Raw genomic sequence first — 22,147 nt, 5'->3', positions numbered from 1 at the left:
TGAATTTTCCAGGAAATATTGTTTTGGCAGGGAATTTTCCCAAATCTAAAATAAAGAGAGGAAAAGTTGGGTTCTCATATTAGTTACTGCTTTTGACTGCTGGACAAAGGGAATAAAAACAGTAGTTAAGTGCAAGGTTTCCTTCTCTTCTTTAGTATGGGTAGGAATCGTCACTTCGGACCTTTAGCACCTTCAGAAACACACCCAGTGCCATGCAGGTTCCTCTGCAGCTACTTCTAACAATTACTGGTGCTCCTTAGCATGGAAGTTTGACTCAAAACACTCTCCAGATTTAGCTCTTTTGACTGCCCAAGGAGCTCATCATTTTGCTTGTTGCCTTCCATTTTCCTGAACACACCGGGAACGCTGTTCAGAATCTGAATGGATCTGGTCTAAGGAATGGGAAGAAAGCAAAACCAACGATACCTTGCAGTATTCCAAATTCCAAAAAAGCAGTCTCATTTTAAAAAGGACCTCAAAAGCTTTTTTTTTTTTTAAACTGACATCTGCCAACATAGCAATCCAAGCGCTAAACCAACTGAAGTTGCCCCTGAAAGCCTGAATAAAAATGAGTAACTCTGGTGCACTCAGCAGGTCTGTAATAGAAGTTGGTAAGGGTTTTAGATTTCTTTTTTTTTTGCTCCAGGGTGCTGGTAAAATTTTTGCATTAAGAGATTTTGAACCTTTTGTACCAAAGAATTAGAGATGCGCTACAGTGCCAGTAGCTGGGGGTCTGGAAATACACACCAACAAGTGTCATAAGCTTTGCCTTTGCTGAAGGAAGATGAATAGTACAAAGAAAATCTGTCTAGTTTGTTTTACAGGCTTGTCTTTCTCAGTACGGAACAAACTGACCTCCCTGGTCTAACTTTGCAGTGCCTATTCTGCCTTTGTCCTGCAGAGAAGAGCAAGAAAGGAACAAATCTATTTTTGCACCCCAAAAACGCATTAGAGGAGGATTATCACACCCACCTAAGGGTACTTCCTTGTTTGTTTATAAAGCACAAAGCATTTCTCTTGGACAGTCTCTGTTGCTGGCCTCTTTTGTGCCTTCCATTTATAATAAAGATATTAAGATGCTTACCCCTTGCTTGTTTTTTTTTTTTTTTATTTGTTTGTTTGTTTGTTTTTGTTTTTTTTAAAGAACAGTGGAAGTGGAGAGTCGGATGACAAGCAAGAACAAACACTAGAAACTCCTTGTTCTGCCCCTGCTTTTTAATCACCCAGCATCACCCCGGCTGCAAAACAGCCTCTGCTGATTTACCTGCTTGTTAAAGCACCCCACAGGCTGCAAGTGCGGTGTGCTAGGTGTCAAGTTATATTTAACGGTGCACACGTAACCATTCATCTTCCCACAGTCGAAGCACAGAACAGCCTCTTGCTAACACAACTCATCCCTGCTGCTGCAAGAAACCTCATGGCCTGCAGGAAAACCTCAAGCTAAGAGTTCCAAAGCAAAAGCAGAAAACGCATCATTTGTACTCTTTCTATTTGAGGGAATTCTAGCTGCTAAATGCTGCCTACATCTGAGGGCACGTTCTGAGGCTGCCGGGAAGGACACTCAACACCCACTGACAGCAGGAGTGCAAAGATGCCAGCCAAGAAGGCAAAGGTTAGAGCTGAACGCTGCCTCAGCTTCCTCCAGCAGCCAGCTGGGGGTCACCTTTCACCACGCTCTCTGAGACTCGGAGCCCCGAGTTACCGCAGCCGCCACGTACAGCTGCTCCTTGCTGGCCCAAACTATTTGAAGAGTCTTCAGACTTCAGGGACCTGTTTTACGACAGCCTCAAGATCAAATTCATCTGTTCCTGAAGGCGCTGATCGTCCTGCTGTTTCTGTAGCTGTCAAAGAACAATCCTGAACTGAGGCACTCGTCTGATCAAACAGTGCTTCGGCACAGATTTGTCTTTAGCTTGACACATCAAGGTGAAGAGGAATCGATTCTTGCAAGCAACCTCTCAAGCAGGGATCTAATAAGGTGACCAAAACGACAGATCTGTTGTGCAGATCTGAGCACGTCACTCTGCAGGGAATCACTTTCAAGCCTAAGATGTTTCACCCATCTCCCTGCCCCAGAGCGACACAAGGAAAGCTCTTAAGCAATTGCTAGCCTCTCCTCAGTGCTCACGAGTCCCAAATCACTAATTTTACAATATATAAACCATGGCAGCTGGCACCTAGATGGCACACGGTGACACTGCACACGTTGGCAGTGCTGTCAGGAGCTGGAAAGTCAGGGGTGAGGGGGTTAAGGGAAAACCACACATCAGTTTAGCAACTTGGCTCCCGTAGGATACTTCCTACGGCAGGAGTTTTAGCAAAGTCCCTCCCTCAGAGGGACCTGCTGGCTAATTAAAACAGGACTTCTGCTGGAGCAGTCAGAAGGCAGCAGGGTATCAGGAGATATCCAGTGGGCATCACCGTCAGCCTGTGGCAGTTTGGGGTCCAGGTATCAGTGGTTATGCGTGGTTTTCTCTGCTTCACTTTCTCCAAAGCTGTGAAAAAATAGTTCTTTTACAGCACTGTACAGTCACACGTTACGGATGGAACCAGCTGCATCAACTTCCAGTACGACGGTGTTGGAAAAAGGTGCCTTTGGTGGTCAGGAGCACAACAGCTCTGGTGAGGTGTTATTTAAGTGTGTTCTTACATCTGAGTTTCCTCATAGCAGTATGTAGCTGAGGGGGTCCAGGTTTCCCAGGTAAGATTGATGTTTTTTCTCCTACCAAGCACCAGCTCAGTATACAAAGCTCTGTTAATAACACCCAAGCGTGTAGATGTTAAACTGAAACTGCTTTTAAACCTATTTGTTGTTACGAAAATAGCTTAATACACCATCTTCACAGGGTAAAAATTCACATGGAAGGACAAAAAAACCCAGAAGCGCTTCCTGAGCTTCAGTTTACCAACAGCACCATCGGATTTAGATCCTGGCCTGGCAGCCAGGATGCAGGGTCTGTAAGCATTGCTGCGATGTGCAAGTGCCAAGGCAGGTTTCTGGCCTGCCCTGAATAAAATACCTTTTTTTTTTTAATACAAACAGCGTGCCAGGTACGCTGTAATGCCAATGTGCCAGCTCAATAGAGGATGTCAAACAACAGAGGCGTTTATCCTAATTTCTGGCATGAAAACACTTTTAACAGCATTCTTTTCATGAAGAAAACCCTCTCTATCTTCTCCAATGCTCCAGGATCTGCTGCAGCTGCAGCAGCCGCGCTGGTACAACCCACATCTTTGCCAAATCTTTTCAATAATTGTGCTTTACCTCGGCAATGTTGAGGTCACTCCTCTTCCTCCTCCAGCTGAGCAAGCAGCTCGCTGGCTCTGCCACACCGCAGGTGCGGAAGCGAAAGCTGGGAACACAGGAGTCAAACTCTCAGTGCTCACAAAGCCACCAGGGCAGAGGGCTGACACAGAGGCACCCCGGATCCGCTCTCCCTCCCCGCTGCGAGGCTCGCAGCAGCCCCAACCCGAAGCACACACAATGCTTCGCATGGTGATGTCACCGCTGATTCTGAGTCCCCACGTGAGGATCTGCTTCACCACTCTCAACGTTGGTGTTGGTTTTTGATTTTTGTTTTTTTTTTTTCTTTTAAACATTCTCAGCTTATGGGAAACCATCAGGTAAACCACAGATCGCTAGGGAAGAAGGCCCACACGAGGGAAGTCCGTGCTTTTCTTCCAGGCAGTGGCACGTGCTTTAACACGCCGCGTTCGACAAAGCAGCTCTCCCCGTTTTGCTCAGTGGCAACAGGCACGACTGCAACGCACACAGGTGTAGGCAGCACCTGCAGGTCCCAAACCCTTAACCCGTTTTTAGAGAGCACCAATTTTTTAAGTAGTGCTTTTCCCTTAATCCATGACCCCTTCTTTCCTTTATTTCTATCGGGTGGCTCTCCTCCATTTTCCTCCTCAGTGTCTGAGCAGACACTGGGAATCGTTTCCGGAGGAAGGGCACGGCTGAAGCTCCTCCATCTACTCTCCGAGAAAAGAGAGTATGTTAAAGAATACATCTTTCCTTTCTTTTCCCTTTTTTAAATACAATTTCTGAAATCAATGCTGCGGCCTGGCAGCAAATACCTACGGGACTAAAGGTGATTCCTCATCCCCACTGTAACGTTGTAGTTAACCTCCCAACGAACCCATCTCCCCAGGAAGCGGCCATTTGAGATGGGAAGGGGCAGAGCAAGAGGAAGCTCTCCTTAGCCTAGCTCTTCCCCCAACACCACCTCGCCACCCAGCACCAAATTCAATTCACCTGCTCCGCCCGATCACTCGAACGGGCGTCCGACGCTGGCACACGCCGCAGCGGTGGTTCTGACGTGCCTTAAATCACCTCTCCGCAGAATATCTCGGGTCTGTACGCTCAAATAACGCAGTATTTGAGAAATAACGCCCAGAGCTCACACTCTGAGTGCAGCCCAACAGCACCGAAGCACCGGTAGGCTAAACATTCCAAACCTGGCAACAAGGCTGACCCAAGCAACAGCACGGAACCCTTCTGCACCTTCAGCGTGGACATCAGCGTAAGGAAACACAGACCTCCTCGATCCAAATTTTAAGCGAGAAACGCAAAAGGTCACCCAACCGGCTTGTTTTCAGCAAGCTAAAGGAGAAATTAAGGCGACAACCGGGTGCATCCAGAGTTAGTCAGATCCTGAAGGCAGTTCCTTGGGGGAACGGAGGAGCAACGCGCCAGATGAGGGCTGCCTTACAGCGCACCCCTTAGAGGCACTGCTACGGAAGGAAGGCAGAAGGTTGGAACTCGAAAGAACTCGCAAGGCGCCCGTTAAGGGGGAAATCTTTCATTTTTTTCTCAGCAGAACCTCCCCTCTCCCTCCCCCCTCGCCCCCCCCATGAAGGCAGACCGGGGACTCTTTGCTTCCTTAGGGAGAGGGCAGGGACGGGGCAGGGTGGTGGGACAGATGGCCAGAGGTTCGGATGGACGGACAGACAGCCGGACAGAGGGCCCAGCAAGGCCTGACGAAGGGCTCAGGAGCGGGAGGGAAGGGCAGGGCGAGGGGAAAGGCAGAGAAGTACAAATCTCTTTTTCCTTGTGATAACTTTTCTTGACCAAAAAACACGACTGTGAATGAGGCAAAATGAAAGATGTAACATGGGGACGTGCGGATACTCACGATGATGCAGCCTTCTATCCGCATGTTCACCTGCTCATAGAGCCACACCTGGATCCTCGACCTCTGCAGAACGAAGGAGGAGAGTAAGTCGGGCCACAAACACTGAGCACTTTTGTTCAGCTCCCAAACACTCCGAGGAGCAACTCTCAGGGGCAGTTCCAATGTGCAATCTGACATTTGAGCGTTATACCATCGGGTGAATACTACACGTTTGGTGAAGAACACGTTTCCAGTCACAAGGGAACACCCCTGCACGCCCGGCTACACGAGGGGGAAATGCCGGGCTCCTTGTGCCCACCAGCACACCGCACAGCTCTCCATCCCCCACAAACCCGTCCCGGGACACAGCCAGGAGCCGAAAACTCACCGAGGGGAATCCCCAGACCCTCCCCACTCCCCCCACACTCCCCAAATCCCCATCCCCGCCCCCTCCCCGCGGTACTCACGTTCTGCAGGTAGCGGAAGATGAGGTTCTGGGGCGCTGCGTTAAGGGCTCAGCACGGGGACGACAGTTCCGGGCTCGGGACAAGGCCCCAAACCCCACAGCGAGGCCTCAGGGCCCCGCGACAAGGCCTCAAGGCCCGGGCCGAGCCCCCTGAGGTCCGAGCCGCCCCCCACCCACCTCCCCGGCACCCCCCAGCCGCAGGAAGGATACGATGGGCTGCACCATCACCTTCTGCACCTTCTGGCCCTGCCCGCGGTACGCCATGGCTGCTGCCGCCTCGCCGCTCCCGCTCCCAGCACCGCAGGCAGAAGAGGCGAAGGCTGATGGTAGAACAGGGCTTCTTGGGGTGAAGGGAAAGCGAGGGCAGGTGGGCGCAGTCTCTGAGCTCTCCTCCTCCTGAGTTTGCTTTTTCTCCCCCATTTCTGAGCCGCCAGAAGTCCCCGTGAAGTCCTTCGGCACGATGAAGGCCTGCGTGAGCTCCAGCAGCAGTTTCGTCGGCGGAGGTTTTCCCTGGTGGGGCCGGGGCGTCACAGCACACACACACACACACACACAGAGACGCGTGGTTTTGTCCAAACATTAAGTATTTACAACAAATTCGACAAGCGCTTTTCCTCTGCCAGCAGCAAATGCCTGAGGGCCCCCACAGCTTCACAAATCATAGCGGGAAGTGCCTACCGTGCCGCGAAAAGTTCGGAAAATAATTCAAAATTGATCTGCTAGGGGAAAAAAAACGATGGCTGGTGGCAGGGTACACAATACACCCGAATCTCAGCTCTGTCCTCCGCAGGGTCAGTGCCCACGCCCAAGTGCGATGCTGATGGCACCCGAACATTTGCTGTAGCAGGCAGCAGAGCCAGCAGCTCAGGGGAGCAACTTTTAAAACCAAGAGGCACTTAAACAACCCTTCATCGACCCTGTGACTGCGGCAGAGTCCCGACTGCTCGCCCCGGAGTCCTCACACAGGCAAAAAGCACCAACCAAAGCCTGGGGGAACTTTGGTATAGCACAAGAGAAGGGAGTGGGGGTAGTGGAGCCGCATGGCAGAGCTGCTGCTTTTCACCATTTGATCCTCCCTGATAATTGAAAGGAAGGCTGGGTGGGCTGACCCCCACCCCCATTCCTGGCAGCAAGTTTGGTCCACAACACACTGGAACAACGATTCTGCTCCCTCCCACCCCTACAGCTTCATCATCTGACACGGGTACAGTCAAAACAATGGCATACACGAGTAAAAGTCAAGAGTTGACATAGTAACTCCAGGATTTGGCTATCAACTGTCCGAGAAATCAGAACACCGAAGCTTCACAATGTGCCCAACATCGAGTTGTGCCAAGGGCGGAGGAAGGAAGAAGCTTTACATTTAAGCCTTCAGAGCATCGCTCCATCAGATCGATTTGCAGCCACCATGGCGTGCCAATGGAGATCTTTCTGTGCCAAAAGAAGTGCTTTGTCCTCTCGATATCGAAGGTAACCACCTATAGTTACAGAATGGATGCACAAGACCTTAACTCTGACCAGCAGGGAAATTTAGGACAACTGAGGGCAGATCCTGCCAATTTCTACCACTTCGGACTGTGCTTTAAGTCTCATTGCAAAGCCTCAGTTAGAAAAAGGATCACCTCGGGGTATCCAACAAGAAGAACAGTTTTAATTTTTATTTTTTTTTTAATTATACCCTAGGACTACGCAGTTCAGCTGTCAATCATCTCGGAGAGTTCAAGGAGGAGGTCATCCTCGTCCTTCCCTGGGTCTAAGTCGATTTCGGCTTCCAGTCTGCCTCCTGAGATTTCCCAAAGTAGCTTCTCAAAATCTTCATCCGCAGATAAGGGCACGTTCCCTGTGGAACTCAGCCAGCGTGTCCGTGCCTCTTCTGGCTGGGAAGAAGCTGAGGTCGAGGTCTCGAGATCCATCTCCATCTGCTCCTCAAATCTTTCAGGGCTTCCAAGACGCACTTCAGGTCTTGGGAGAGCAAGAAAGAACAATCAGGATATGCCATTTCTTAACGGGAAATCCTTTTCCTGCAAACCGGCTCTTAAAACTGTAGGCAAGCCCTCCTATGCTTCAATCTTACACAGGGATTGTTATCAATCAACCCAGGGCTACATTTAGAGCCCGATGTGTTACCAGGTACATTTTTCAGTCTGGGGGTTTATCTGTGAAGCCAGGGCACCTGGAGTTGAGGTGGCATTCTTGAGGACCAAAAGGCAGAGGACACTACTCATCATCTATCACCTCACGAGGAAGTAGAACTTCACCTCATCCTCGTTCAGGTATTCAGACAACCCAAGAAGTCACCGGAAAGCTGTGCTGACTTGCAGCATTTCAAGAAAGCCTAATTAAGCAATCCTGCTAGCTGCTAGAAAGTGGTTTCAGGTGACTTATTCCTTTGATGGATTTTGGCTTCAATTATCTCAGAACCCTCATTTTTTCCCACATGTGACAGAACTTATGTTTCCCTGGGGATATACACTGATTAAGAAAAAGAACAAGTTGGGGTTGTCACCTGTTTTGGGGATTTTCTTCAAGTCTGATGGCTGGGACGTGCTCCGGCACGTCTGAAACACCCTAGAAAGCAGCAAAACAGTATTTATGACACATGGGTAAAAGATTCCTTAATAGCTTTTTCCTCCACACTGCTTCTCCTCTGGCATTGCGGAGCCGTGGCCAAAATACAAAACCAAGGTGCTCCTGAAGAAAGTTCACATTCACCTGGAGGTTACTCACGATCTGGTGTCTTTTAAGAACATGGCATTAATGGACAAAATCCCCCACACCAGAGAAATCACAGCATCAGAGTACCGGTTAAAGAGTGCCATTCATCTCATAAATACAGAAGGGTTCTACAAGCATCCTGGAGACAGCTACTGGATTTCTAAGGAAACAGAAGGCCTGCAGAACGTTTGAGTTTTCCACCTTTTCAAATAGAGGAGGGTAGAAATTTAACAAGGGATCCATCGCTGCATTAGCCCCTGGCCTTACCATGGCTGCTTTTCTGGCTGGAGGTCCCATCATGTCAGCATCAAAGGCAGTCTGTAGTTCCACAGCTGCTATGGCAGACGGGTAACTCCCAGGTGCCTTACGTTTCAGTGCCTTCTTCTTGGGGAAAGTGACTTTCCCACGCGAAGGCTTCGCAGATGTCATAAAGTTGGCTAGAGTAAAAGGAAGAGAGAACTGATACAGTCTTGCTCTGCCTCAGGAAAAATCCAGGTTCTCTTAATCATTTCCACAGTCCTTCTACACACTTAAATGCATTTGGCCAGCACAATTACACCGCCATTGCCTGGATTCTCAGGAATCTTTTCCACATAGTAAACTCTGTCTACCAACAAGCCATACAAAGGAACAAAGAAACCGAAGAGCTACAGTAAATAATAATCCAGGACAAGGGAAACCTCAGACACATAGCAATCCTAAGTGCAAGCTAGGTTCACAAATATAGACAGCTTTTATATTTAAAGTCCCGCTCCCGCTAGGAAAGGAAAAAGCAGCAGTTATAGTAGGACAAGAGTGTATGCAACTCTTGTACCAGCTTCCTCTCCCTTGCAGTGATGTCCCACAGTTAAGTTGTTCTACAAAGTCCACATTTGTAGTGTCATTTTCTAGTCTCCCGTTCCTTACCTAACATCTGGCTGGCAGGAAAAGAAACAAACTAAGAAAAAGAAAGTACACCCTTCGCTTCGTAGCACTGCGTGGCAAAATGCACCCAGCCAGAGTTACAGCATGAGAATTGTCATCTTCTGTCTGTATTTCAGAAGACAACCTAAGTAACTCTTAACCTTCAACACTTACTTTTAGCTTCCTGGCCCTGAAATTGAGCTGCCACTTTCCCTGCTGGTTCAGTATTAAAGAAGCCAGCAGTAGATTTGACAGCAGCTTCCTCCTGCCGAAGCTTCTCTTGTTGTTCTCTCTGTTGCCACTTCTCCCACCGTCTCTCTTCAAAGCTCTTCTCTGGACATTTACGAGTTCCACTCTGCCGAGTGGGCTAGAAGGAAAGAAAAGTAGTGCATGAATAGGACAAAAAAAATAAATAAAATCCGTGGAGATTTCGTTAAGAAAATCTGATCAGCAATCCCTCCAAAATGGTCTTGATGTGGAACAGCATATTAATCTCGTTCAGGTTACTGTTGTTTTTTTTTGTTTGTTTGTTTGTTTGTTTGTTTTCCCATAAAATTCTGCCTGTAACAAGAGCCATGCTTTACTATGGACGCAGTCTCACATATCTGCAATATCCACTATGGCAAGCTTCTTTAAACAGCTAGGGTGTTCTGCTGTACATCTATTTATCACATTCTTTTTAAGCAGCAGAAAGTCATACAAGTTCCCCTATACAGTATCCACTGACAGATTGATTTCCTTGAACACAGAACTCTGGCCTTCTGTATTAAATCCTTCATGTCTGACAGATCAAGTCAGTAAGAACAAAAAGAATTCCCTCCACGTTAACTGTGTAGATTTCAGCTGGTGCTAACAGGGTTTCTTTCTTGCTGTGGTATAAACAGACTGATTCCAAGTTTGAGGATTACAGAGTTGTCTGGAAATGCTGCTGGCGATAGGATTTAGACTGCACTGCAGCTCCTACCAGCTGCTGAAGGGTAAGAACACACTCAAGAGGGTGGCACACGGTGAGTAACAAAACTTGTCAGAATTATCAGAAATTGTACGAATGTATGTGTGTCTTCACAGAGGACTCACCTGTACATCAGGTCCAGAGGAAAGTTTAGGAAAAGGCCGGTTCAATTCCACTGCCTTCTTTTCTTCTTTTTCAGGTGCTTTAAAAAAAGACAAAAAAAAGTGTTGTCAACGGCAGAAATAAAGAAAGCTGGGTACTTGTTTCCTTTGTGCATTTATTTCCTTGTGTCCCATGAGAGAGAGAGAGAAAGGCTACAATGTGCAAGCCATTCAGCATTTATCCATGAAGCAGATCCTGAGCAAACTGAACTTGCTCAATATGGGAAGCACCTCACTGGGGCAGGCATTAAAGCATCTTATTACCTGTTAGTTTTGTGCTCCATAAAGATTTCTGCTCTGCTGGGGCAGGTCCGGGTTGTGCTGAGGGAGCTGGCACATCTCCTTCACTCTGCTGCATCCGCAGAGCTTTCTCACGCTTTATTTCTTCCAAGGTTTTAACACGCACTTCTCCTTCTGGCTTGACTTTTCCTGCCGGCTCCTTCGCCTGCCCTTTGCTGGGCCCGGACAGAGCGAGCTGCTTCTTGGACTCACCCTGAATTTTGCTCTTGCTATGGCATTCTCCTGCTTTTTTCTTCTCTTCTACCAAGCGATTATTCTTTTTTTCAGACAAGGCTTCAGAGAAAGTTTGCATGCGACCTGCACGAGCAGCTCTTGCCCCTGCGCTGGAATCTTCAGTTTTACCGTGCCCTTCAGCCTCGGCTTTGGCTTGAGGTTCGCGTCTCTGAAGAGCTTTCTCACGACGGATTTCCTCCAGTGTTTTCACATGGATCTCTCCCATCGGCTTAGCAGCCTTCCCTGTCATCATCAAGAAATGAGGAGAAGCACCAACATTTAAAGAGAGTCCAGCAATATTTTAAGTCTCCAAAATTTGTCAGAGCACTAAGGAAAACTCATCTTGAGCGTTCCCAATAATGCATCTTAGAACAATATCCTTAGAACAACATTCTCCTCCTCCTCTGAGCCACTTGTATTTTGAAGACCAGCCCTATCCAGAGAGAACTGCTACACAGAAATGCTGCTTTACTTTATTACTTTTTCAGACTGCATTTCAAATTCCTGCTCCTGGCAGTGGTTCTATTCTAATTGTACGTAACGGTTCACAGAAGCAGCTAAAAACCTCGACAAGGCACAAGTAGAAAATAAACACACACCTAGAGCCAGAGTTCTGATAGTGGCTGTCAGAAGAGCTTCAGCACTCAACCAAGAGGCGTCAGTTCTTTGTTTTCGTTTAAATTAGTTTGTAGGGATGTATGAAAGCAGTCCAAGTTCGTGGAAAGGACGGAGGAGAAAGCATATTTAAGATCTAGCTGTTACCTCTCTCAGTACTGGTCTGTTTAGGAGGTAATCCCAGCCTGTCCTTCAGAGACTTGGGAACTCGAACTGCAAAACAGAAAAAGAACGAATTAGGGAGGCTGCATAATGTCAACTTCAGGTTCACATTTCAAAACAAGACAGGAAAGGTAGCTTTGAATCCCAGTGATTACGACCTCAGCCAACATGCAAAAAGAAACATCACTGGAAAAGGACAAACAGAAAGACTAAATACGAAACCCAGGAATCCAATCCAGATGCCCGTTTAGTACCTGTCTCTCTCTTGGGTGCTTTGTCAGCATTTCCCGGAGCCTCTACCTTCTTCCCCAGCCTTTCAGCAAGGCTGCGCTTCACTGGAAGGCTGCCTACATCATCTTCAGAGAAAACAAGGAATATTGTAAGAACTTTTCTTTGCAGGAAGGTTTGAGAACAGTCAACAATAAGCTTCTCTTTTTCAAGCATATTTTCATAGAATTGCCTTTCAGCTGCTAAATGATTTTTTTTTTTTTTTTCCGTTTCTGCCGTCAACACAGATCTCCACTGCAATGTATTTTCCTTTCATACATCACAAATACTCTTTAATGCAGTCATATATAGAAGGCAGCACCTACGTAACAGCTCGTAAAAAGTTCTCACCCGCGGAGGCTTTCCGTTTTCCTTGTCTATCAGCAAGATCTACTCGAACCACAGGTTCCTCCCCTAAAACAAAAGGGAATTTTTTTTTCTATTTCACAGAAACCAGTAGCCAACAGAAATATTATCCTGTTAGCCCATGTCCAAAAAACCCTAGTCAGACACTGTTTTGACAGCTAGACCACACAAACTCATATTTTAACTATAATTAACATGGAAAAAAAATATTAATAGTCTCAGTGCTTGCTTCAAATTCCAGCTGAGATAGTAGAGAGTGAATCTGAGTCTGCTTGACACCTATACTTTGTGCAGAACAAAGCTGCATAAGCAAGCAGAATATTCTTAGGTGCAAATGCTGAGAAATATTCCTTTCTAAGGTGAATGTCTACGAGTAAAAGTACTTCCACACTTTTTTCCCTTTAAAAGGCATTTGCACAGCTCTAAACAATTTATACACAAACACCTGTCATACTGTGTCCACACCTGCCACTGTACGCCTTTTTAATGCTTCAGAAATTGCTTCTTATATAGCACTGGCTTCTACAGCTCGCTCTTCTCGTTACTCTTCTGTTTTTCAGTTACCCCCCTATTGGCATACTGACACTTTTTTTTTTCTCCTGCCACTGCACTTAACCTGAGCACCAAATCTTTCCAGTACAACCAGGGACTTTAAGCATAAAAGCACGTTTTGAACAGAAGGCAGCACCAGAAGGCTAACATGGGTGAATTGTTTTAATTATTGCTTAACCCTCCAGTTTAGGAGTAATGAAATCAAAACAAAAGCATTCATTATTACCTTTCTTGGAAGACACTGTCACAGTTCTCACCACTGTCCGGACATTTTCCTCTTCTGGAGCAGGAAAAATCATAGAATCAACGGGACGAAGAGAAGATCTTGAAGAACCTTCTGTTCAGAGCAACCAAAACATAAGGAAGTTTACCCAACATAAAAAACTATCACAAAGAACAAAAAACTTTAAATGATTTGTTACTGTCAAAAATACAGCAAGCAGAGCATGTAAAGAAGAGAGGTGACTAATTTGCCTCTGGTTGCCCTTTGGACTCCCATTTAGAATACCAGCTGGCTGAGAATCAGGTTGCTTTATGCCCCCAGCTAAAAATGGAAGTCTGTCCCTCAAGCAGCTCCCAGTCACCATCACCTGCCGTGAACAGGGTAAGAAAGTAGGCAATATTAACTCACCACCGTGTCTCTTATTTTTTTCCTTCATCTTCTGCCATTTGATTTCCTCAAGTGTTTTTATTCCAAAATTCAGATTGCCCTCTGAAAACAGGAAACAGTTCATGAGACAGGCTTAGAGGCACTCACTGAGGACCACAGATCCTCAGGCTTCTTAGCGCTCAGGAACTTTCTGAAGTATTTCGAATAAAGCCTGTCAACACTCCTCACAAGTGAAAGAGCCATAGAACCAATGGCATTTTGCCCCTCCTTTCATCCTTCAGGGTTCAAAATGTAGTTTTAATTTTAATCCATTTACACAATATTAGATCCCTCTATCGTTAGATATGGCTTATCAGCAGTGGTTGCAAGGCTGCACGTGCAGCCATTTAAACTCCATGCTGTGGCCCTGTTTTGTTCTCCAAAAGTAAAGAAAAGGAGTTCACCTTTCTGACCCAATGGGCACATGATGGTATTAATGGCAGAAATGAGATCATGGAAATAACCGACTCCATTCAGCACCCCTACATTTTGTTGTGTTTTTACACCACGCTGCTTTTGACTTAACTGTCAAGTTCTTCTGATTTATCCTACTAAGGTGCTGGCATACCTTGTTTAGTAGTAATAGAACTGCCTTTCCGAGTGGAAATCACCCGTAATCCATTTTTGCCTTCCGCAGCTGGATGCTGGACGGGAGTTTTAGTTTCTTCTCCTTCCTCAGAAAGTTGGTCTGAAGGGGAAAAATCGATTCAGTTATGCATAGACCAGGTTGGTCATGATTACGTAGCTCATGCAGTGACACTTCAGCCCATGGTTCATATAAAAAACTTTGTTGCTGTTTTGTTTTGTTTGTTTGTTTGTTTGTTTGATTGTTTTTAAACAGCTACACTGACCTGATGAACTCCTAAGTAGAATACACTAGGACAAAACATCTAGGACTCTAGATTCTCTCTGCAGCTTTAACTACTACACAACACATTGCTCTTCAGACAGAAAAAAGAAATTTCCTTCCTAGTTTCACATAGAACTTTACACAAAAGACCAGCTAAAGCCAGGAGTGGTTCTAAGCTTTCCTCCAACGTTTCAGCTTCTGTCCACTGACTGCCAGACAAAGCCACCAGGGACCTGGCCAGACTGCCTGCCCTATCGCTAGTCAGACCTCAGGTCATCTGTGATTTATACACTCATTTACAGCACAGATTCCTTCCAAGAACCAAAGATTTAACACATTCATTTACAGCACAAATTCCTTCCAAGAACCAAAACATGCTCACCATCATCATCTTCATCATCATCTGCAGCATTGATTACAACTGGAGGGTGTGTACGGCTTGGGACATTTTCAGAGTTTTCCACTTTCGTCACCCCCTTAGCTGTGGAGAGGGATTTGACTGGACAGAAAGTTTGTTTTGCTGCAGTGACATCTGAGCCACTTTCAGATCATCGTCCGCGCACTCAGGCGGACTTGGCAGTGTAGCTAGAGGAAGAGGAGGATCATCGGTAATATGGCAGTTTAAAACTTTGACCACAATGCAAAGAGATGGTAGCAAAGGCAGATAACCCGCACAGACAACGAATTCAGCATCTCCTTTTGCCCATCCCATCACTGCTTACACCGTGAACAATGATTTCCCTTCCAACAACAACACATCTCCCTACCACCCAGCAAAAGCGGAAACAACAGGAAGCAAACTGCAAGGCAAACATCACACAAAGCAAAGAGAAGCTGAGCACGAAAGCAGAAAACAAACACCAGCAGTACACTCGGTGCAGTACACCTATGACTGCAGACCTTTTCCTGCCCTCACAAATGAACAGTTACCTGACGCCCCCTACAGGATTGGCACCCACTAAGTAATACTCAAAATTAATTCTTCAGCGCTTAAAGAAAAAGGACCTAAACTCACTCTTGCTTGGTGGTAAGAATTGTCCATCGATGTAACGTCCCTTTGCATGATGAAAAGCACAGTTGGCTTTCTGACAGCCTCCCGGCTGGTTCTCCCAGTAGCAAGGAATCTCACTGCGCTTTTTCTGAAGACAGAAAGAAAGAAAAGCTCGTGATAACATGCACCTGAGGCTTGCAAAGAGATGCACAGCTCCAGATCGTGACAGCTGTCACAACACAGTGCTGAAACAGCATTCCAAAGGTCAGTTTCTCAGTTAAGTGTAGTATTTCTGGGCATATTCACAAAGTTTGCATAAGCTGTAACCACTATGCACATTTAGTTTGGTCATCACTCAGTTTGAGAAGACAGGCACTCTCAGACATCACTTGAGGGTGGCTTAAACTAATACACCTAGGATTATACTAGGATTATTCAGAGGGAAAAAGAACATCTGAAATTGCCTAGGTTAACCCTGTCTAGAACTACTTCTTGGAGACTTAGTTCTGCTGCACCTTTAACTTTCCCCACTTCCTACCCCAGGCAGCTACAACAGCGTTATCTGAAGGACTGTGGGTCAGAAGACACCTGATAGTTCATTATCAAGCCTGCTCCCATGAGGATAGAACAGCCTGTTTATTACCCCCCTGCTCCAGCACGTTTTAGCAGTCTATTTAACAGCTATTCTGCATCTCTTGAGAAAACTGTCAGCATCTAATAAAAAAAAATAAACAAATATCTTGCTAAGACATACCTAAGGCATTGATTTTATTTCCCTCTGCTTCCTCCCACCCCCTCTCTTGGTAACAGAAACCAGTATGATTTTGAAGCAAACAAATCTATCCTGCAAAAGCACAATCAGTACACCTACGGCACTGAAAAATGCTTTTGTGGATTTATTTTGAGAACACATTGTTAGGCACTCACGTCAATTTCCATGTGTCTGAATCGGCAGACATTCCTGAAACAACGACCCTCCTGCCACAGCTTGCAGACCGTCTCATTGCCCAGAGCAGCTTCGCAGTGGCGGTAGGCACATTTGTCTCCCTGGAACCAAAAGGAAACCAACAAGGAAAATAGAGTACAGCCTCAAAAATGGCCATGCTGCTGCCTAATGGTGCTACAACTGAATTCACAATCTATCTGGTTCTCAAGTTAACCAAAGACCAGTGTGCTTCCTCCTCCTAATCTACTCCTTCCTGAAAAAAGGGGAGAAAAAAGCAAAGCAAAGGAAAGCCAGCCATACCTTGCTACAGGTAGAATAGAAATAGAAGTAGCAATCGTCTCCTTGTTTAGACATGCCGACGAGTTCTGCTAACAAGCTCGGGTTCTCTCCACAGGGACTTCCTCTGCTCTTGGAGAGAGCTGTCTTCACCCTTGCTTGGGCTGAAAGTCTTCTACTGGCTTGTGATCAGTGAAATCTTCTTTTTAAAAGTAACCCGAAAGAAAGTAACAAGTGAAAAATAATGAGGAACAAACATTTTTCCAGCTTTCTTCAGTTAATCAAATCAAGTTATCAGTCTCTCAAAGAGAGCAAAGCCTTGAAATCAGCTGTTACATGAACTAACTAAATATTAAAGTTCTGTAAAGCTGCCAGGAGCTTTGTCAGCAAGCGTTCTCTTCCACATCCTCAATAATATGACCTGGAGCACATCTGGAAGCCTGAAAACGGAGTCACTCCTTAAAAAACCACCTGATGATACATGCAAGTCAATAATCAACTATGGCTACAAATAACTTCTCTAGAACACAGTTAGGACGCATTAAACAGCACGTTCCAGGCCCTGTGGGTCTTCGATTTCACCTACCTGGACAACCTCAGCAAAGTTATCGATCTTCAAAGGCTTCCAGTTAACTGCTCCTGTAGGCCGAACCAAGACTGAATCCGTGAATTAATAATAAAGGGGTAGGAAGAATTTTCCTCCTCACTTTGCCAAGGGAACCTCTCATCCACAATTCAAACATAGGATGCGCTTTTAAACAGCTTATAACTAAGAGAGGAAGCAAGTCCATTTGAATGCTCTCTCAGACTGGATGCAGCCACGGTTAGTTAGCTCTTCAAAAAAATAAAAAACAAAAACCAAAACAAAACAAAAACAAAAAAAAAACAGCGCATTTAGAGATGAACTCGTGATTCAAAGTGGCTGCAAAAATGAGGCTCCATCTTCCACAGCCGGACAATTTAACTTTTTTTTTCTTTTTTTTTTTTTAATTTAAAATTCAGCATGTTCCAATCTCTGGTCTTCAAGATTTCTTCACCTATTAAGAAAACACAAAAACCTTTCCCCGTCTTTATTACCTGTACAGCAAAAAACATACCAGTGCATCTAAATCCACAGATGTGCATACGCATACACACATCTGTGTTTATACACACACGAGGAGGGAGTGAGAGAAAGTTAGCGAGAGCGACAGTGAAAATCAGAATTTTTGCCTTTTCGACACAGAGAGCGCGTAAAAATTCTCTCATTTTGAGGGAACTAGAAAAAAATGGAGGCTCTGCAAAAGATTTTGATGAGTATGCCTTCGAGGCCGATGCTTTGTAACATGAGGGATCTGGGGGCCAGCACACAAATATGCATACGGATGTACATGCATACAGGATAAACATATCTATACACACAAGCGTGCACAGTAGATGTTGTATGATCTCCATATCGAGAACAACTCGTAGCCCTGATCAGACATGTAGAGTTGCAATCAATTAACAGCAGCAAGACAGCAGATCAAGGGTACAGCAAGCTTTGAGAGGCAGGGGAATGCTCACTTTGCCAGTGGCACGGCTGCATGATACCAAGGATTTTGAATTACTTTGATTTTTTGGAAGCAATTTGGTTTTTCTTTCTGCGCTGTAGCTGTGGTGGTTTTACCGTGCTGAGCAGCTAAACCCCACAACCGCTCTCTCACTCCCCCTCCTTTAGATGAGGAGGGGGAGAAGTAAAGCAAAGAACAACTCACGGGTTGAGATAAGGATAATTTAATTAAAGGGAAAAAATTATAATAATTAAATAAAGACTACCATGAACTAAACAATTTAACTAAGGGGAAATAAAAAGGGAAAGGGGAGGGGAAAAGGAAAAATAAAAAGAAGGGAGGAAAACAAACAAACAAAATAAATGAAGGCTATATGGAAGTGCAGAGGAAAGAAATTACTCTCTACTTCCCACAAATGAGCCATGATTGACCACGTCCTTGAAGCAAGGCCTCAACGCACGCAGCCGGTGTTCGAGAGGAGGACCGACGTTTTCCCAACGAGAGCCCACCCCTCCCCTCTTCTTCCTGTTTCCACCTTTTATTGCTGAGTGGGACATCACATGGTATGGAATATCCCTTTGATTGGTTTAGGTCAGCTGCCCTAGTGATGTTTCTCTCCTCACCTTTTTGCCCACTCCCTAGGAGGGTTAGAGAAAGGCCCAATGCTGTGCCACTGCTGCTCAGCAGTACACACAACACTGGTGTGATAACACTGCTGTTCCAGCTACAAGTACAGAGTACGGCACTGTATGGGCTGCTGCAGGGAAAGTAAACATTCCAGCCAGACCCAGTACAGTAGCAAATACCACAGGTTTGCCATCACGTGCTGTTCCCTAATCCATATATCCATCATCAGCCATTGCTGCAGGATCATGAAAGGTTAGAGAAGACGACTTAGGTCCAATTTAACAGCCAATGAGTTTTCGATGAGCAGAGCTGCAACAGATTTTATTTCGCCACAAGCATTTTTTTTTCTTTTTTTCTGATATGAAGTCAGAAATTTTGATTTTTTTTTTTTTAAAGACACTAAATGTCACAAAACCTGCAACCAGTTCAAATTAGAGTGATTCTGAATCCTTTCATTAAAACGCTGCACATTTCTGTGCAAATTATTTCTGACTCTTCTGGACAAAAGTGGATGAAATAGTTCTTACAAATTAATAATAAAAGGTTGGAAGCTTTTACTCACACAAACACTAGTGAATTTTCCAGGAAATATTGTTTTGGCAGGGAATTTTCCCAAATCTAAAATAAAGAGAGGAAAAGTTGGGTTCTCATATTAGTTACTGCTTTTGACTGCTGGACAAAGGGAATAAAAACAGTAGTTAAGTGCAAGGTTTCCTTCTCTTCTTTAGTATGGGTAGGAATCGTCACTTCGGACCTTTAGCACCTTCAGAAACACACCCAGTGCCATGCAGGTTCCTCTGCAGCTACTTCTAACAATTACTGGTGCTCCTTAGCATGGAAGTTTGACTCAAAACACTCTCCAGATTTAGCTCTTTTGACTGCCCAAGGAGCTCATCATTTTGCTTGTTGCCTTCCATTTTCCTGAACACACCGGGAACGCTGTTCAGAATCTGAATGGATCTGGTCTAAGGAATGGGAAGAAAGCAAAACCAACGATACCTTGCAGTATTCCAAATTCCAAAAAAGCAGTCTCATTTTAAAAAGGACCTCAAAAGCTTTTTTTTTTTTTAAACTGACATCTGCCAACATAGCAATCCAAGCGCTAAACCAACTGAAGTTGCCCCTGAAAGCCTGAATAAAAATGAGTAACTCTGGTGCACTCAGCAGGTCTGTAATAGAAGTTGGTAAGGGTTTTAGATTTCTTTTTTTTTGCTCCAGGGTGCTGGTAAAATTTTTGCATTAAGAGATTTTGAACCTTTTGTACCAAAGAATTAGAGATGCGCTACAGTGCCAGTAGCTGGGGGTCTGGAAATACACACCAACAAGTGTCATAAGCTTTGCCTTTGCTGAAGGAAGATGAATAGTACAAAGAAAATCTGTCTAGTTTGTTTTACAGGCTTGTCTTTCTCAGTACGGAACAAACTGACCTCCCTGGTCTAACTTTGCAGTGCCTATTCTGCCTTTGTCCTGCAGAGAAGAGCAAGAAAGGAACAAATCTATTTTTGCACCCCAAAAACGCATTAGAGGAGGATTATCACACCCACCTAAGGGTACTTCCTTGTTTGTTTATAAAGCACAAAGCATTTCTCTTGGACAGTCTCTGTTGCTGGCCTCTTTTGTGCCTTCCATTTATAATAAAGATATTAAGATGCTTACCCCTTGCTTGTTTTTTTTTTTTTTTATTTGTTTGTTTGTTTGTTTTTGTTTTTTTTAAAGAACAGTGGAAGTGGAGAGTCGGATGACAAGCAAGAACAAACACTAGAAACTCCTTGTTCTGCCCCTGCTTTTTAATCACCCAGCATCACCCCGGCTGCAAAACAGCCTCTGCTGATTTACCTGCTTGTTAAAGCACCCCACAGGCTGCAAGTGCGGTGTGCTAGGTGTCAAGTTATATTTAACGGTGCACACGTAACCATTCATCTTCCCACAGTCGAAGCACAGAACAGCCTCTTGCTAACACAACTCATCCCTGCTGCTGCAAGAAACCTCATGGCCTGCAGGAAAACCTCAAGCTAAGAGTTCCAAAGCAAAAGCAGAAAACGCATCATTTGTACTCTTTCTATTTGAGGGAATTCTAGCTGCTAAATGCTGCCTACATCTGAGGGCACGTTCTGAGGCTGCCGGGAAGGACACTCAACACCCACTGACAGCAGGAGTGCAAAGATGCCAGCCAAGAAGGCAAAGGTTAGAGCTGAACGCTGCCTCAGCTTCCTCCAGCAGCCAGCTGGGGGTCACCTTTCACCACGCTCTCTGAGACTCGGAGCCCCGAGTTACCGCAGCCGCCACGTACAGCTGCTCCTTGCTGGCCCAAACTATTTGAAGAGTCTTCAGACTTCAGGGACCTGTTTTACGACAGCCTCAAGATCAAATTCATCTGTTCCTGAAGGCGCTGATCGTCCTGCTGTTTCTGTAGCTGTCAAAGAACAATCCTGAACTGAGGCACTCGTCTGATCAAACAGTGCTTCGGCACAGATTTGTCTTTAGCTTGACACATCAAGGTGAAGAGGAATCGATTCTTGCAAGCAACCTCTCAAGCAGGGATCTAATAAGGTGACCAAAACGACAGATCTGTTGTGCAGATCTGAGCACGTCACTCTGCAGGGAATCACTTTCAAGCCTAAGATGTTTCACCCATCTCCCTGCCCCAGAGCGACACAAGGAAAGCTCTTAAGCAATTGCTAGCCTCTCCTCAGTGCTCACGAGTCCCAAATCACTAATTTTACAATATATAAACCATGGCAGCTGGCACCTAGATGGCACACGGTGACACTGCACACGTTGGCAGTGCTGTCAGGAGCTGGAAAGTCAGGGGTGAGGGGGTTAAGGGAAAACCACACATCAGTTTAGCAACTTGGCTCCCGTAGGATACTTCCTACGGCAGGAGTTTTAGCAAAGTCCCTCCCTCAGAGGGACCTGCTGGCTAATTAAAACAGGACTTCTGCTGGAGCAGTCAGAAGGCAGCAGGGTATCAGGAGATATCCAGTGGGCATCACCGTCAGCCTGTGGCAGTTTGGGGTCCAGGTATCAGTGGTTATGCGTGGTTTTCTCTGCTTCACTTTCTCCAAAGCTGTGAAAAAATAGTTCTTTTACAGCACTGTACAGTCACATGTTACGGATGGAACCAGCTGCATCAACTTCCAGTACGACGGTGTTGGAAAAAGGTGCCTTTGGTGGTCAGGAGCACAACAGCTCTGGTGAGGTGTTATTTAAGTGTGTTCTTACATCTGAGTTTCCTCATAGCAGTATGTAGCTGAGGGGGTCCAGGTTTCCCAGGTAAGATTGATGTTTTTTCTCCTACCAAGCACCAGCTCAGTATACAAAGCTCTGTTAATAACACCCAAGCGTGTAGATGTTAAACTGAAACTGCTTTTAAACCTATTTGTTGTTACGAAAATAGCTTAATACACCATCTTCACAGGGTAAAAATTCACATGGAAGGACAAAAAAACCCAGAAGCGCTTCCTGAGCTTCAGTTTACCAACAGCAC

At 45.5% G+C, this 22,147-nt stretch overlaps 2 protein-coding genes across 4 annotated transcripts; both read right to left on the bottom strand.

Moving 5' to 3' along the window:
* Window positions 1-803: 803 nt before the first annotated feature.
* LOC311428448 (zinc finger CCCH domain-containing protein 11A-like) lies at window positions 804-20,552 on the bottom strand. Of its 3 annotated transcripts, none has more exons than XM_084539890.1 (8): window positions 20,497-20,552; window positions 17,088-17,140; window positions 16,526-16,700; window positions 16,207-16,326; window positions 15,304-15,427; window positions 14,671-14,873; window positions 14,007-14,126; window positions 13,458-13,501 (listed from the first exon to the last, which is right to left on the bottom strand). In XM_084539890.1, the coding sequence occupies exons 3-6, from the start codon at window positions 16,577-16,579 to the stop codon at window positions 14,758-14,760; spliced, it is 414 nt and encodes a 137-aa protein (XP_084396016.1). In that variant the 5' UTR covers window positions 16,580-16,700; window positions 17,088-17,140; window positions 20,497-20,552; the 3' UTR covers window positions 13,458-13,501; window positions 14,007-14,126; window positions 14,671-14,757. The 3 variants fall into 3 exon arrangements, with proteins under 3 accessions (XP_084396018.1, XP_084396016.1, XP_084396017.1); XM_084539891.1 differs by lacking the exon at window positions 20,497-20,552 and adding an exon at window positions 18,440-18,546 and having other exon boundaries at window positions 13,468-13,501; window positions 16,526-16,703; window positions 17,088-17,134; XM_084539892.1 differs by lacking the exons at window positions 13,458-13,501; window positions 14,007-14,126; window positions 14,671-14,873; window positions 20,497-20,552 and adding exons at window positions 804-895; window positions 18,440-18,546 and having other exon boundaries at window positions 16,526-16,703; window positions 17,088-17,134.
* On the bottom strand, window positions 4,103-6,141 carry LOC311428455 (uncharacterized protein; the record flags this gene model as incomplete). The annotated part of the gene is made up of 4 exons (XM_084539899.1): window positions 5,794-6,141; window positions 5,585-5,611; window positions 5,139-5,201; window positions 4,103-4,111 (listed from the first exon to the last, which is right to left on the bottom strand). The coding sequence occupies exons 1-4, from the start codon at window positions 6,001-6,003 to the stop codon at window positions 4,103-4,105; spliced, it is 309 nt and encodes a 102-aa protein (XP_084396025.1). The 5' UTR covers window positions 6,004-6,141.
* Window positions 20,553-22,147: the final 1,595 nt, after the last annotated feature.

The sequence above is a fragment of the Aythya ferina genome, assembly GCF_964211825.1.
Source record: "Aythya ferina genome assembly, contig: HAP1_SCAFFOLD_81, whole genome shotgun sequence".
In the NCBI taxonomy this organism is placed as follows: Eukaryota; Metazoa; Chordata; class Aves; order Anseriformes; family Anatidae; genus Aythya; species Aythya ferina.
Note: the sequence above shows the minus strand (reverse complement) of the source record. Positions and strands in the feature narration are given on the sequence as shown.